Source organism: Schistocerca cancellata, chromosome 9, assembly GCF_023864275.1.
Source record: "Schistocerca cancellata isolate TAMUIC-IGC-003103 chromosome 9, iqSchCanc2.1, whole genome shotgun sequence".
In the NCBI taxonomy this organism is placed as follows: Eukaryota; Metazoa; Arthropoda; class Insecta; order Orthoptera; family Acrididae; genus Schistocerca; species Schistocerca cancellata.
In genome coordinates, this window is record NC_064634.1 from 402,373,329 (window position 1) to 402,388,280 (window position 14,952).

General features: G+C 37.4%; 1 protein-coding gene across 6 annotated transcripts in view; it reads right to left on the minus strand.

Moving 5' to 3' along the window:
* Window positions 1-3,780: 3,780 nt before the first annotated feature.
* The window catches only part of LOC126101121 (inhibitor of nuclear factor kappa-B kinase subunit alpha), a 168,447-nt gene continuing 157,275 nt past the window's right edge, over window positions 3,781-14,952 (minus strand). For all 6 annotated transcript variants that reach the window (XM_049911806.1, XM_049911802.1, XM_049911805.1 and 3 more), the window contains exon 16: window positions 3,781-5,567. In XM_049911806.1, coding sequence (XP_049767763.1) covers window positions 5,477-5,567 — 91 coding nt within the window. In that variant the 3' untranslated portion in view covers window positions 3,781-5,476. The remainder of the gene's footprint in view (window positions 5,568-14,952) is intronic.

Consider the following 14,952-nt stretch of genomic DNA (forward strand, 5'->3'; position numbering starts at 1 on the left):
ACTATTTTTTTTTTTTAATATTATTGTAATCATAATTGGTCTCTTGAGGAAGAAGGAGTGTACCATGATTGGCGGACATTGGCAAATGAGGGGTGGGCTGCCGTTTTCCTCCTGTTGGATGCAGGCTACACAGTAGCAGTTATTCACTGGTAGCACTTGCATCTCCTGTTATTGGTGCGGCCTGTTGGTCTCCGGGGGGGGAGGGAGGGGGGGGGGGGTGCCAGGATGGAGCAAACCCGAGTCCGTCTTCTTTGTTCATATAATTTTGGTATTTTGATGGTTTCTCTGCTCTTGTATTTTACCAATCCCTGCTGCTTAGCAAGCATGCATGTTTTGTTAAATTTTGTTTCCTACCTGCCACTGCAGATTTTCTGTGTTGCTCTAGACAGATGTAGCACTCATGTTCCCATATGAATATTGCTACTGGCCAACTGATCTCACCAAAGAATACTTTAGAATAGTTTGTAGATTTCCTGCTTACCCTGACTGTTTTGTTCATTGCCATGGCTGGGTGCATCGATATATGGTTGTAACCACTGGCCACGAAGGTTGTTCACAGGCTTCTGAACTCGTGTGTTACATTCTGAGCATTATTTGGATGCTGCATGTGGATAGCCTAGCTGAATTATTCTGCACTGGGTGGTGGATGGACTGTGTGTGCAAATACCTGTCTGTATGTGTAAGCTTCCAATATACTCTGTGTCCTAGCGCACCATCCATTCTCCTATAAAATTCCACATCTAATAGAACTGTTCCATTCTTCCCTACCTTGAGGATGAGCTATATATTGATGTGCATTTTATTCAAATATTTGTGAAACTTGTGTAGCTCCGTTTCACCATGAGACCAAATTACAATTTCCAAGTATGTAGCCAGCAAGTTATGACCTCTAGCTGGAAAAACCTACTCTTATGTGAAGAACTCGACACATAAAGGGAGAAACAATTTCATCGATGGACATCACGGTCAGCTTTGATGTAAAGTCACAATTCACAAATGTCGCAACAGATGAAACTGTTGACATACTACAAATGCATGTCCTGCCAGACATGAGCAACCACCTTGAACTATGTTTTTCTTCAGCATTTTTCAAATGGCAAGGAAAATAATATGAGCAGACAGAAGGAGCAGCAATGGGGGTCTTCCCTATCTTCATTAGCAGCAGTCATGTTCATGGAGGCCTTCAAAGCAAAATCACTTTGTTCTGCTACTTTATGCCCAATATGCTAGCTCAGATATGTGGACAATACATTTGCTGTATAGCCTTGTAGTGAAACATAGGTAGAGAGGTTTCACAAACATCTGAGTAAAATGCATCCAAAGATATAGTTCATGCTTGAAGTAGAGAAGAATAATTCCATCACCATATGTGGAAGTGAATGGAACAGCTGAGGGCAAACCAGGGTACAGAGTGTATTAGAAGCGTACACATTCTGACAGGTGTCCAACCACTATCCAGTGCAGATGAACTGAGTTACCTATTCTCTGACTATCCACGTGCAGCATCTAAGTAAGGGTCAAAACATAACACATGCTCAAAAGGTTGTGTTCAACGTTCTTGGCCAATGAAGCCTGTTGACATCAGCCACTGCTAGCAAGAGGGGAAGGTGCAGACTATGTAAAGGAACACCGTAAGTAGCTTACAGACTAACTTCATAAAGAAAACGCTGTTTTTAACCTAAAAGAATGAAAAATAAACGTACAAATGTATGTATCCAATTTACTGAATGCCACAGAAGATGCTTTATAAATAAAACTGAAACGCATCTGGTGTAATTCTTTTTAATTACATTGCAGTCAGCTCAAGACATATAACCTATAACAACAGATGTTAACAGCTGCTGCGAAAGATGGCCACACAAACAAACATATTACTGGCCAATGATTACAACCACAAATCAATCCACACAGCCATGACAACAAACAAAACAAAGCAAGACAGGCAAAAAATTGACAAACTGCACCCAGCAGCATGCTTACCCTACGTGAAAAATTTTGAAGACACGATTGGTAAACACCTTCGCCAGGTTGGTGCCTGGCTGGCCAGAAGATCCAGGATGTGCTAGGCTCCACTAAGGACAAAGTAGGTCTTTTACACACTGCATGTGTGCATAAGGTGGAATATCAATGTGAATAATTATTCATTGGTGAGAACATCACGTCAATAGTAATAAGCATTCGGGAACACTTGTGCTACATTCATCTAGGACAACACAGCAAATCTGCAGTGGCTAAGCTCCACTAACACTGCAAATAGGAAATAAAATGTAATGAAAAATGCGTACTTGCTAAGCAGCCAGGTTTGATAAAAAAACAAGATCAGAGAAGCTATCAAAATACTAGATCACGCTAACAACACGAACAAAGATCAGGAACTCAGGCTTACCCCAACCTTGCTGCCAGCCCTAGAGACCAACAGGCCACGACCATAATATGAGACATGAGCACTACTGGTGAATAACTACAGCCAAACAGCCTGCCTCCAGCAAGAGGAAAACAGGAGCCTACACCCCATTCACTGATGACCACTAATCATGGCATACTATGGAAGAAGCAATAAATAACAGTAGATTCTCACTCCCTCCACCACAGTAACCTATTACAAGAAAGTTCCAATTCCTTCCACCTTAAAGAGACCAACAACAACAATGTTATTTTTAAAGTTGTGACATAATATCATGCTTAATGAGCTGTAATGACAAAATATATGTGACTTTGTACAGTTACAACACACCAGTAGACCCAGGAGGGGGCCATTGTGACCACAGCTGAAAACATGGTTTCTCCAGTATTGATGCAGATGATCTCTATTGAGCAAGCAGTAAAGAAAATGAAAAATTTGGAGTAGGAATTAAAATCCATGGACAAGAAACAAAAACTTTTAGGTTTGCCGATGACAGTGTAATTCTGTCACAGGCAGCAAAGGACCTGGAAGAGCAGTTGAACAAAACTGTTAGTGTCTTGAAAGGAGGATATAAGATGAACATCAACAAAAGCAAAACGAAGATAATGGAATGTAGTCTAACTAAACCAGGTGATGCTGAGGGAATTAGATTAGGAAATGAGACACTTAAAGTAGTAGATGAGTTTTGCTATTTGGGGAGCAAAATAAGTGATGATGGTCAAAGTAGAGAGGATATAAAATGTAGACTGGCAATTGCAAGAAAAGCATTTCTGAAGAACAGAAATTTGTTAACATTGAGTACAAATTTAAGTGTCAGGAAGCTGTTTCTGAAAGTATTTGTATGGAGTGTAGCCATATATGGAAGTGAAACATGGACGATAAATAGTTTAGACAACAGAAGAAGCTTTCGAAATGTGGTGATACAGAAGAATGTTGAAGATTAGATTGGTAGATCAGGTAACTAATGAGAAGGTACTGAATAGAATTGGGGAGAAGAGGAATTTGTGGCACAACTTGTCTAAAAGAATGGATTGGTTCGTAGGATATGTTCCAAGACATCAAGGGATCACCAATTTAGTATTGGAGGGCAGTGTGGAAGATAAAAATCATAGAAGGAGACCAAGAGACAAATACACTAAGCAGATTCAGAAGGATGTAGGGTACAGTAATTACTTGGAAATGAAGAAGCTTGCAGAGGATAGAGTACCATGGAGAGCTGCATCAAACCAGGCACTGGACTGAAGACAACAACAACAACAACAACAACAACATGATGCAGTACCATACTCAAAAAAACCTTTGTGTCAGCTGGTTTTGGCTGCAGAAGCCTATGCAATTATAAAGACAGACATCAATAACATGTGAGGTAAAACTGGTTTCATAAAATATGATTTATTTGCTCTGTATTTAAATGAATCGGAGAAACTCACAATAGAGAGACAAAAAGTAAAGAGAGACTGAGTATCTCATTTGACTGTGTCTAAAAAACATAGTATATCCATGGTAAAAGATAGTATATCCATGGTAAGGTAGCAATGCACATGCGTAATCAGATAAACAGTCAAAGAAATGAATGAGTCTTCAGTTAACAATACAACATTTGGTTGTTCTCGCTCTCATAAAATATTGCACAACTACACAGAATGACAAATATTGCACAACTACACAGAATGACAAATATTGCCCAACTACACAACATGATAAATACAACAGCCCTTTCACAAACAGGAAATGTAACATTATAACATCACAAAATTTTTAAACAAATGACAATACTCATTAACAAGGTGGATGATAACCAGTAAAAGTCAATAAAATATTCAAAATTACATATGAAATTGGGACAAAGAAATATTACTGAACATAAACCAATAATGACACACAAAAACTGTATTACACTGTATTTTGTAATTGCTATATTTGTTAATTACTGTTTCCTCTCCTTTCTGTCTAGTTTTATACAACTATTGCAATGACTTTTTTCTTGAGTTCCCTAAACTCCCATCTGGCTTTAAAACTGAAGGCTAAAGAAAAATAATTTTTGTTACTTCCCCACAGCAACTAACAATCAGCTATACTCTAAGAAACTGTAGCTGACTTTGTCAAATAGATGCCTTTTAAAGATTACAGTAAATGCATAAAAAGTATTTCATTTCTTCAAGATGTAACTTTGTAAAAATATTTCTATTGCTAGGCCTAAAATTTAATCTAAAAATATATATATATATATATATATATATATTTTCTTTCAAAATAGTTTTCTGAGATAAATGATCAACACATCCCTTATTTTTGCTCGCGAATAACAAAGAGGAACAAACTGTAAAAAACATCTTTCATGTGTAAATACAATGAAGTGAGACTCACTTTTCATCACAAACTCTATAAATGTGCATTCAGTCTTCAATATAATCAATATTTTCTCTGTTCATCAACACATAACTATTGTTAGAAATCTAAGCACATAAAATAGAATATAAAATATAAACCATTTCAATTCGCGCAAAGATATAGCTTCAGTCACAACAAATAAAAATTGCTTAGCAATACACAAACATTTCAATTCTTGTCGTGTCGACACATGACAGTAGCTTTGCTATCTGTCATTTCTCCACATCTTTATTGTTACATTCTCATCAAAAACATGTTCAGTATTGCGTAAATTGTAAAAAAAATGGTAGACAGGTTTTTTTTTTCTAGCATGACACGAGTGTAAAGCTCTACGCCTGAGCAAACAAGTGTGACTGTAGACCACAGTAGGTATGATACAACATAGTGACTCTTTCTCCGGCCTTGCTTTAAATTACATGAATTGTAGTACATGACACTTATAGTCTTCTGCACCAGAAACTAAATCACCCACACAGATAACAATTGAGGATTACATAGCTCATTATGCTGTACTCTTGAAATATTGATGAATTTTAATGTGTAATAAGAAATGTGAACTTATACCCCAGAATCAGGAATTCACCATGCGCGGGCGCGCCACACACACACACACACACACACACACACACACACACACACACACACACAGAAAAATTACATTACACTCCAGCACAGTCACCTTCACTGTTCCAAATGAGTCCAATCCATTGACATGAAATCACCCATTATACTGCGAATTTGTTGAAAACTTTGATTTAACAGCTCTTCTGTCCTGAAAAAATAAAAAGAAAGTGTTAAACAAAACTGTTCTGCAAAACAACAGGATGGCACTAACAAGGAGAGGTCCCTAGTGGTGGGATTGACTTTTTAAAATCATCTATAAAGTGAAGTAGGTTAAGGTCCCAAGTTTTACACCATGCAGTCATTCACCCTAGTGGTCACCCACTTCCAAGCAACCAACAAAACTAAAGCATAATGATTAAGATACTGGCCTCACGCACAAGAGGTTGTGGGTTCAAACCACTTCAGGTGTATTGAATTTTCATTATTTTTACATCTCTGTTGAAATTACTTTGACCACAGTTTTTATTCAGTTAATTTGATTAAATGTATTTTTTTTATTTCTACTGCTTTGTCGCATCATTTAAATCAACATATTAACTTTTATAGTTTCTTTCATTTTTTCTTGCTACCGCTCTTTTTCCATTTGGAATTTCTGTGCATGTGATTTTAATTATTTTTATGTTGTTGTTGTTTTTGTTGTGGTCTTCAGTTCAGAGACTAGTTTGATGCAGCTCTCCATGCTACTCCATCCTGTGCAAGCTTCTTCATCTCCAAGTAACTACTGCACCCTAAATCCTTCTGAATCTGCTTAGTGTATTCATCTCTTGGTCTCCCTCTACAATTTTTACCCTCCACACTGCCCTCCAATACTAAATTGGTGAGCCGTTGATGCCCCAGAACATGTCCTACCAACAATCATAAGCCAGGTATCCTGGTTGCGTGCAGGCAAGTGCAATGATTTCCATTCAGTCTGTCTCTTCTACTATATGAATTGTGGTGTCTGTTCTTTTGCGCACCACACATTCATATAACTGGTACGCGTAACTGACAGCTTTAGTTTCTCTAGTCAAGTTGTGGCACAATGTCCTCTTCCCCAATTCTATTCAGTACCTCCTCATTAGTTTCATGATCTACCCATCTAATCTTCAACATTCTTCTATATCACCGCATTTCTAAAGCTTCTATTCTCTTCTTGTCTAAACTATTTATCATCCACGTTTCACGTTCATACACGGCTACACTCCATACAAATACTTCCAGAAAAAAATTCCTGACACTTAAATCTATATTCTACATTAACAAATTTCTCTTCTTCAAAAACTCTTTCCTTGCCATTGCCAGTCTACATTTTATATCCTCTCTACTTCGACCATCATCAGTTATTGTGCTCCCTAAATAGCAAAACTCATCTACTACTTGAAGTCTCTTATTTCCTAATCCAATCTCCTCAGCGTCACATACATGATTTAATAAAACTACATTCCATTATCCTCATTTCACTGTTGTTGATGTTCATCTTATATCCTCCTTTCAACACACTGTCCATTCCATTCAACTGCTCTTCCAGGTCCTTTACTGTCTCTGACAGAATTACAATGTCATCAGCAAACCTCAAAGTTTTTATTTCTTCTCCATAGATTTTAATTCCTACTCCAAATTTTTCTTTCGTTTCTTTTACTGCTTACTCAGTATAGAGATTGAATAACATCGGGGATAGGCTACAACCCTGTCTCACGCCCTTCCCAACCACTGCTTCCCTTTCATGCCCCTCAACTCTTGACTGCCATCTGGTTTCTGTGCAAATTGTAAATAGCCTTTTGCTCCCTGTATTTGACCCATGCCACCTTCAGAATTTGGAAGAGTGTATTCCAGTCAACATTTTCAATAGCTTTCTCTAAGTCTACAAATACTAGAAAAGTAGGTTTACCTTTCCTTAATCAGGGTGTATACGTGGACAAGAAAAAAAAATTCCCGGATTTCTCCCAGATTTCCCGGTTAAAAATACACTTTGTCCCGGGTGAAAATATACTTTTCCGTGTTAAGTGACAGTATACTTTTCCTCGGAACTATAAAACTTATCAATTTATAGAGATTGCAACGCGCTGTTGTAAGCCAGTCGTAGTTCATGTCACGTGATCTCGCCAGCCGATACAGCGGATATTCAAAGCAAAGGACACATCATGTCGTCAGCCAATAGCATTATCACTGTTAAGTAGAGCGTATACACAAATAGGAAAAGTTAATGGTTTAAATTAATATACATAGTGTTGTTACAAGAAAAGCAAAGCTTTCACGTACAATATTGGTATCAACGATTAATAAGCTGCAAGAGAAGGTTAACTTTCACGTATAACGTTGATCTTCTTTGCGCGTGTTACACTTTAAGATACATCACACAAATGTGCCAGTAAATTTTTTAATAACGACATAAATGTATGATCTTCTGGGCTCAAAATTTTTCTAAATGGTCATCCTCAAAGAGTTGATTTTTAAATGAGAGTCAAACGCTCTGTGATTAAAGAAATTCATCGGACATAGTTCATCTTGGGTAAAATGAAATCTACTTTGAAAGTAACGCTTTTCAGTCAATCATTCGCAATATTTTCCCGCGACCTGTTAGAAAGAGGTTCGTTTCAGCAGTCGCCAGAGAGCGCCAATTACAGGCGTCACACCACTTGCGCAGCTACGATTACGCAAGAAGCCCGCTATGTTCGTACATGTAAAACATTAAAAGATCCTACATTACGTCATAAAAGAACAAGACATCAGGGGATATGAGCACTGTGTTTTGTTGTTGTACATGGCACATTTCCTTTGCAACTTATGTTTTATTTTAGTTTTTTCTCTCGTTCATGTTTTATTGCTGCAGTATTATTCTGCAGTAACGGGGTACAGTAATATCCTTTGTTTGAATATTATTTCTTACCAGTCAAAATGACAAAAATTTAACTGAAAACTAAAACAAAAAAATCTCGGAATTATAAAAAATTCCCGGGTTTTTCCCGGTTTTCACCCGAATCAAAAAATTCCCGGGTTTCTCCCGGATCTCCCGGGTCGTATACACCCTGTTAATCTATCCTCTAAGCTACATTGTAGGGTCAGTATTGCCTCACGTGTTCCAACATTTCTATGGAATCTATCTGATCTTCCCCAAGGTCGGCTTCTAGCAGTTTTTCCATCCATCTGTGAAGAATTCGTGTTAGTATTTTACAGCCGTGACTTATTAAACTGATAGTAATTTTCATACCTGTCAACACCTGCTTTCTTTGGGATTGGAATTATTATATTATTCTTGAAGTCTGAGGGTATTTCACCTGTCTCATACATCCTGCTCAACAGATGGTAGAGTTCTGTCAGGGCTGGCTCTCCAAAGACTATCTGTAGTTCCAATGGAATGTTGTCTACTCCCGGGGCCTTGTTTCAACTTAGGTCTTCCAGTGGTTTGTCAAATTCTTCACACGGTATCATATCTCCCATTTTATCTTCACCCAAGTCCTCTTCCATTTCCATAGTACTGCCCTCGAGTACATCACCCTTGTACAGACCCTCTGTACGCTCCTTTCTATTTTCACCCTTGTACAGACCCACTATTTACTCCTTTCTACTTTTTGCTTTCCATTCTTTCCTTAGAACATGTTTTCCATATGAACTCTTGATATTCATACAAATAGTTCTCTTTTCTCCAAAGATCTCTTTCATTTTCTGTAGGCAGTATCTATCTTACCCCTAGTGAGATAAGCCTCTACATCCTTACATTTGTCCTCTAGCCATCCCTGCTTAGCCATTTTGCACTTCCTGTCGATCTCATTTTTGAGATATTCATTTTTGCCTGCTTCATTTACTGCAATTTATATTTTCTTTTTTCATTAATATTTCTTCTGGTACCCAAGGGCTTCTACTAGCCCTCATCTTTTTACTTACTTGATCTTCTGCTGCCTTTATTATTTCATCTCTCAAAGCTACCCATCCTTCTTCTACTGTATTTCTTTCTCCTGTTCTTGTCAATCATTCCCTAATGCTCTCTCTGAAACTCTCTACAACCTCTGGTTCTTTCAGTTTATCCAGATCCCATCTCCTTAAATTCCCACCTTTTTGCTGTTTCTTCAGTTTTATTCTACAATTCATAACCAACAGATTGAGGTCAGACTCCACATCTGCCCCTGGAAATGTCCTACCATATAAAACCTGGTTCCTAAATCTCTGTCTTGCCATTATATAATCTATCTGAAACCTTCCAGTGTCTCCAGGCCTCTACCATGTATACAACTTTCTTTCACGATTCTTAAACTAAGTGTTAGCAATGATTGAGTTATGCTCAGAGCAAAATTCTACCAGGCAGCTTTCTCTTTCATTCATTACCCCATTCCATATTCACCTACTATTTTTCCTTCTTTTCCTTTTCCTACTATTGAATTCCAGTCACCCATCACTATTAAATTTTCATCTCCCTTCACTGTCTGAATAATTTCTTTTATCTCATCATACATTTCTTCAATCTCTTCATCATCTGCGGAGCTAGTTGTCATATAAACTTGTATTACTGTGGTAGAGGGGGCTTTGTGCCTATCTAGGTTACAATAATGCATTCACTATGCTGTTCGTAGAAGCTTACTAGTGCTCCTATTTTTTTTATTTATTGTTAAACCTACTCCTGCATTACCCCTATTTAATTTTGTTTATAATCCCGTGTCCACCTGTCTTGTTCCTCCTGCCACTAAACTTCAGTAACTCAAACTACATCTAACTTTAACCTATCCATTTCTCTTTTTAAATTTTCTAACCTACCTGCCTGATTAAGAGATCTGACATTCCACACTCCAATCCTTAGAACACCAATTTTGTTTCTCCTGATAACAACATTCTCTTGAGTAGTCCCCACCCAAAGATCCGAATGGGGGACTATTTTACCTCCAGAATATTTTACCCAAGAGGACGCCATCCTCATTTAACTATACAGTACAGCTGCATGCCCTCGGGAGAAACTATGGCTGTAGTTTCCCCTTGCTTTCAGCCGTTCGCAGTACAAGCACAGCAAGGCCATTTCGGTTAAACTTACAAGGCCAGATCAGTCAAATAATCAAGACTGTTGCCCCTGCAGATACTGAAAAGGCTGCTGCCAGGCTACAGGAATCAAACATTTGTCTGGCCTCTCAACAGATACCACTCCGTCATGGTTGCACCTATAGTCTAGCTATCTGTATCGGTGAGGCACCCTACCAACAGCAATGTCAATTGTTTGTGGTTCATGTATTAACTGCAATTTAATGTCTTCTGTTTTATCATCCTATATTTTTGTCCATGTTATTGCATTCATTATTTTGGTTTCTCTTTTTGCTTGAATCTCATTTTATTTATAAACCTTTGTTTCATTTAAAACTTCATCTGTGTTACTTTGTCCACAGTGGAATAAGAATTGATAAAAAATGGTTCAAATGGCTCTGAGCACTATGGGACTCAACTGCTGTGGTCATTAGTCCCCTAGAACTTAGAACTACTTAAACCTAACTAACCTAAGGACAGCACACAACACCCAGCCATCACGAGGCAGAGAAAATCCCTGACCCCGCCGGGAATCGAACCCGGGAACCCGGGCGTGGGAAGCGAGAACGCTACCACACGACCACGAAAAGCGGGCTAAGAATTGATAGTCTAATGTTTTAACAAAGTCAACCATCCAAAAAGAGATAAGTCTTCTAATGAAAAATATAATTTTGACACAACTGCACAGTCGATGTAAATAGATTATTTCATGTTTTGTTTTTTAATCTATATATCAGCACTCTCAAATGTATAAATATTATGACAGATAAATAAAAATAATTAAATTCATGCACACAAAGAACCCAATTGCAAAAATAATAATAGGAAGGAAAAATGAAAGCAATTGTAAAAGTTAATACGGTGATTAAAATGATGTGACAAAGCAATAGAAGTTTAAAAAATTACAATTAATGCAATTAACCGAATAAAATTTTTGATCAAAGTCATTTTGATAAAGATGTAAAAATAAAAAAGAATTCAACACACCTCAAGAGGTTTGAATCTACATCATCTTGAATGTGAGGTCACCACCTTACCTTTTTTTTTTTTTTTTTTTTTTTTTTTAAGTTTGTTATTTGTCACCACAGATTACAGTAAAATACCACACATTAGAAAACTTTCAGTAATCCAAAACATACATTTCAATTTTATCGTGACCAAAATATAACTAGTTGCAGAAGTAATATTCAATCTCCAAAACATACATTTCAATTTTATCGTGACCAAAATATAACTAGTTGCAGAAGTAATATTCAATCATTTGTATATTACTCACTTTGTCTCTATGAATAATCATAATCGTCTCATGGCACATAAGGGCTTTGGGCTCCTCCTTGCGTTGACTGTCACCCAGGTGAAAATTCAATACAGTGAAGGAGAATTTCGCGCTAAGAACAATCGTTAACTTGTGTATCAGCTGACCTTCCGAGCTACAGCTGTAGAAATATTTCCTCTGGGCTGAATTCGAACTGGCAACCTATGGATTTCTGCTCACAGAGCGTCTATAGTCCACAATCCATCTAAATTCTTCAAATCTTAGTTCGAGTTTTATTTTCTTTCTAAGTACTCTGTCACTTTTGTTTGTAATTACCTGCAGTGTCAGCTGATCAGCATGTGTGGGATGACATTTCAGGGTTCTGCTGAGGTCTTCATGGCTATCACAGTGGCCTCGGGGCCCACAAAGTCCCCAATGTACTTCGCCCTCAGCAGCTATCTCCTACTTGTTGCCATCACCCCTACACGGTCCACAGCAATAAGTTGAGCAGCTTATCCTATACCTGACTTTTGGAAATGGATGTTCAGCATATTTCCAAATTGTAGATTGTGATCTTTTAATGAGAGAGTGTGAAAATACTGTTTTTCAATATACGTTTGGAAACATTACACTGCAGAATGTTACAGATCCCTCTTTTACAGCTGAAGGGGATCATGTGAAATTACAAAATTTTTTCATCAGTTACTCACAAATGAGGGCCAGCCAGGGTGAATGTCTGGAGGGTAAGAAATTTAGGGACTTTAACCTACATCACTGTATAGATGATTTCAGAAAGGTGATCCTGCAAAAACTTCTTGTTTGGGCTACAAGTGACCAAAATTAAGGCTCTTAACTAACGTTACATACCTTTCTACCTTTACAAACTTCACAAATACATTTTTTGTACTTCTTATACATGTGAAATTTGCTTTATGTCAGCACTGTGCAAAGTACCACACATAGTTCATCAAAACAGCAGCATTTACTGTATTAGAGCAAATAAATTAGAGGAAAGTACTACTGGTAAGTACTATTCTAACTTGGTGGAATCATACGTTATCTGAAATGACTAACTTTAAGTTACTGTTTTTAAGTATTGAGATTTTCGAAAGCTTTATAATTAACTCGAATTGTGATTGGTAAGTGATGTGGTCACTGAATTAGATACGTAAGGATAAAACTAAATAACATACAAATATATGCATCCAGGCCTGCAACAGAAACAGACATGCTGGTCTTTTGTTTCCTTTCTGTCTGTTGCACTCTACTTTTACATGTTGCTGTCAGTCAGTCCGTTTCCTGTAACAAGTGCCCCTCTCCTCGCCCTCGGAGTGAGCAATATTACTTTTTCACATAAATCATACTCTACGTGAAATAGAGTTCACATAACAAAACACACAAATACAAATTGTACAGTGCCTATATTTGTGTGCAAGAGTTATGTTGAGTCAAGGGCAGAATGTTGAAGGTTTACCTTTTTTAAAAAATTAACAAAAGTGTATTTACCTCTTGCGTTACAACACTTAATAAGGGAAATGCAATCATGAGCACCCCTGTCTAGTAGCACTGATATACTGTGGTAGTAGATTACACAAGACCCAGAAGACCCATCACAGCTGAGACATGAACATTCTCACCTTAAGACATCCCAGGACTGAAGTCAGTTGCATATGGGTAGCCAAACTATCACTTTCCTGTGCCTGTGGATTGTCCACCAAACCATATTGGAACGATTCTTTACATTTACGTACACCCTCCAAAAGTCACAACATAGTGAATGGGAGAGAGTATGTTGTACCATTTGCTAGTCACTTCCTTATCTGTTCCATTTCCAAATGCAATAAGGGAAACACTAATAAAAATATAAAAGCTCTGATTTCTCTTATTTTGTCTTTGTGGTCTTCACACGAGATGTACAAGTATTCTGATGGCAGTAGAATTGTTCTGTAGTCAGTCACAAATGCTGGTTCTCCAAACTTTTTCAATAGTAAGTTTGTTCACTTGGGCATCATCAGCATCACGCACAGAAATATTCGTTTTGTAAATAAAAACTAGCTTCCTTGCTGCAATATATTTTATTTCTTGCAGATGCATTTCACTTTTTTACTTTAAGGTGTCTTCAGGGGAATCTAGAATGATATAGTTTCGTTTTGTCATGTTATATTTGTAGATAATAAAACAATTCACAATTTTTTTTCACAAACAAGTGATTACTTACAGTTCTTCGCATTTTTGGTTGGCATTTGCATTTTCTCTCATCTAGTCACATGCTGGAGGTCGCACTATAACTTCACCTATGAAACATAGGCATGTTTTCATGTTACAAACTTTTCCTTCACAATTTTCTTATTGTTTGACCTTGTAAACTACAACTAGTGACAGGAGACTAATAGTTTTCCATTGCACTAAGGGCAAACAGTATAAAAATTGTCAAGAAAAAAGTTCATAACCTGAAAATATGCTTATGTTTCATAACTGAAGTTTTGGTGCAGCCTCCAGCATGTGATCAGATAAAAGGAAATGCAGATACCAACCAAAAACACAAAGAACTGTAAGTAATCACTTATTTACATAAAGGAACATGTGAACTGTATTACAATCTACAAATATCACACATCAAAACAAAACATCATTCTAGATTGCACGGAAGATGCCTTAAAGTAAAAGGTGAAACATGTCTGGAAGAAATAAAATACATTGCAGCAAGAAAGGCAGTGTTCATTTACAAAACGAATTTTTGAATAGTGTTTCATGAAAAGAATTTCATCTTTCCTCCAGGGATTTCCATTTGAAGTTTCCGTAACAATTCCATTATATTTGCATGTTGACCGAATCTACCGGTAACAAATCTAGTAGCACGCCTCTAAGATGCTTCAATATCTCTCTTTTTAATCTGATCTGTTGGGGATACCAAACACACAAGTAGAACTGGTTGCACAAGTTTTCTATACGCGATCTCCTTTAAACATGTGCTACATTCTCCTGGAATTCTGCCAATTAACTGAGGTCAGTTGCTTGCCTTCCCTACTACCAGCCTTATGTGCTTTTTCCATTTCACATTGTTTTGCAAGTTTATGGCTATATATTTAATAGGTGTGACTGTGTCATGCAGTACACGATTAATACAGTATTGGAAAACTATGTGATTGTTTTTCCTATGCACCTGCATTAATTCACATAGTTCCACATTTAGAGCAAACTGCCAGTGATTCATCACAATAAATAGCAGTTCTGTCTAAGGCAGCCGGTATCCTCACACAGTCACTCAATGATGACACTTTTCCATACACCATACCAG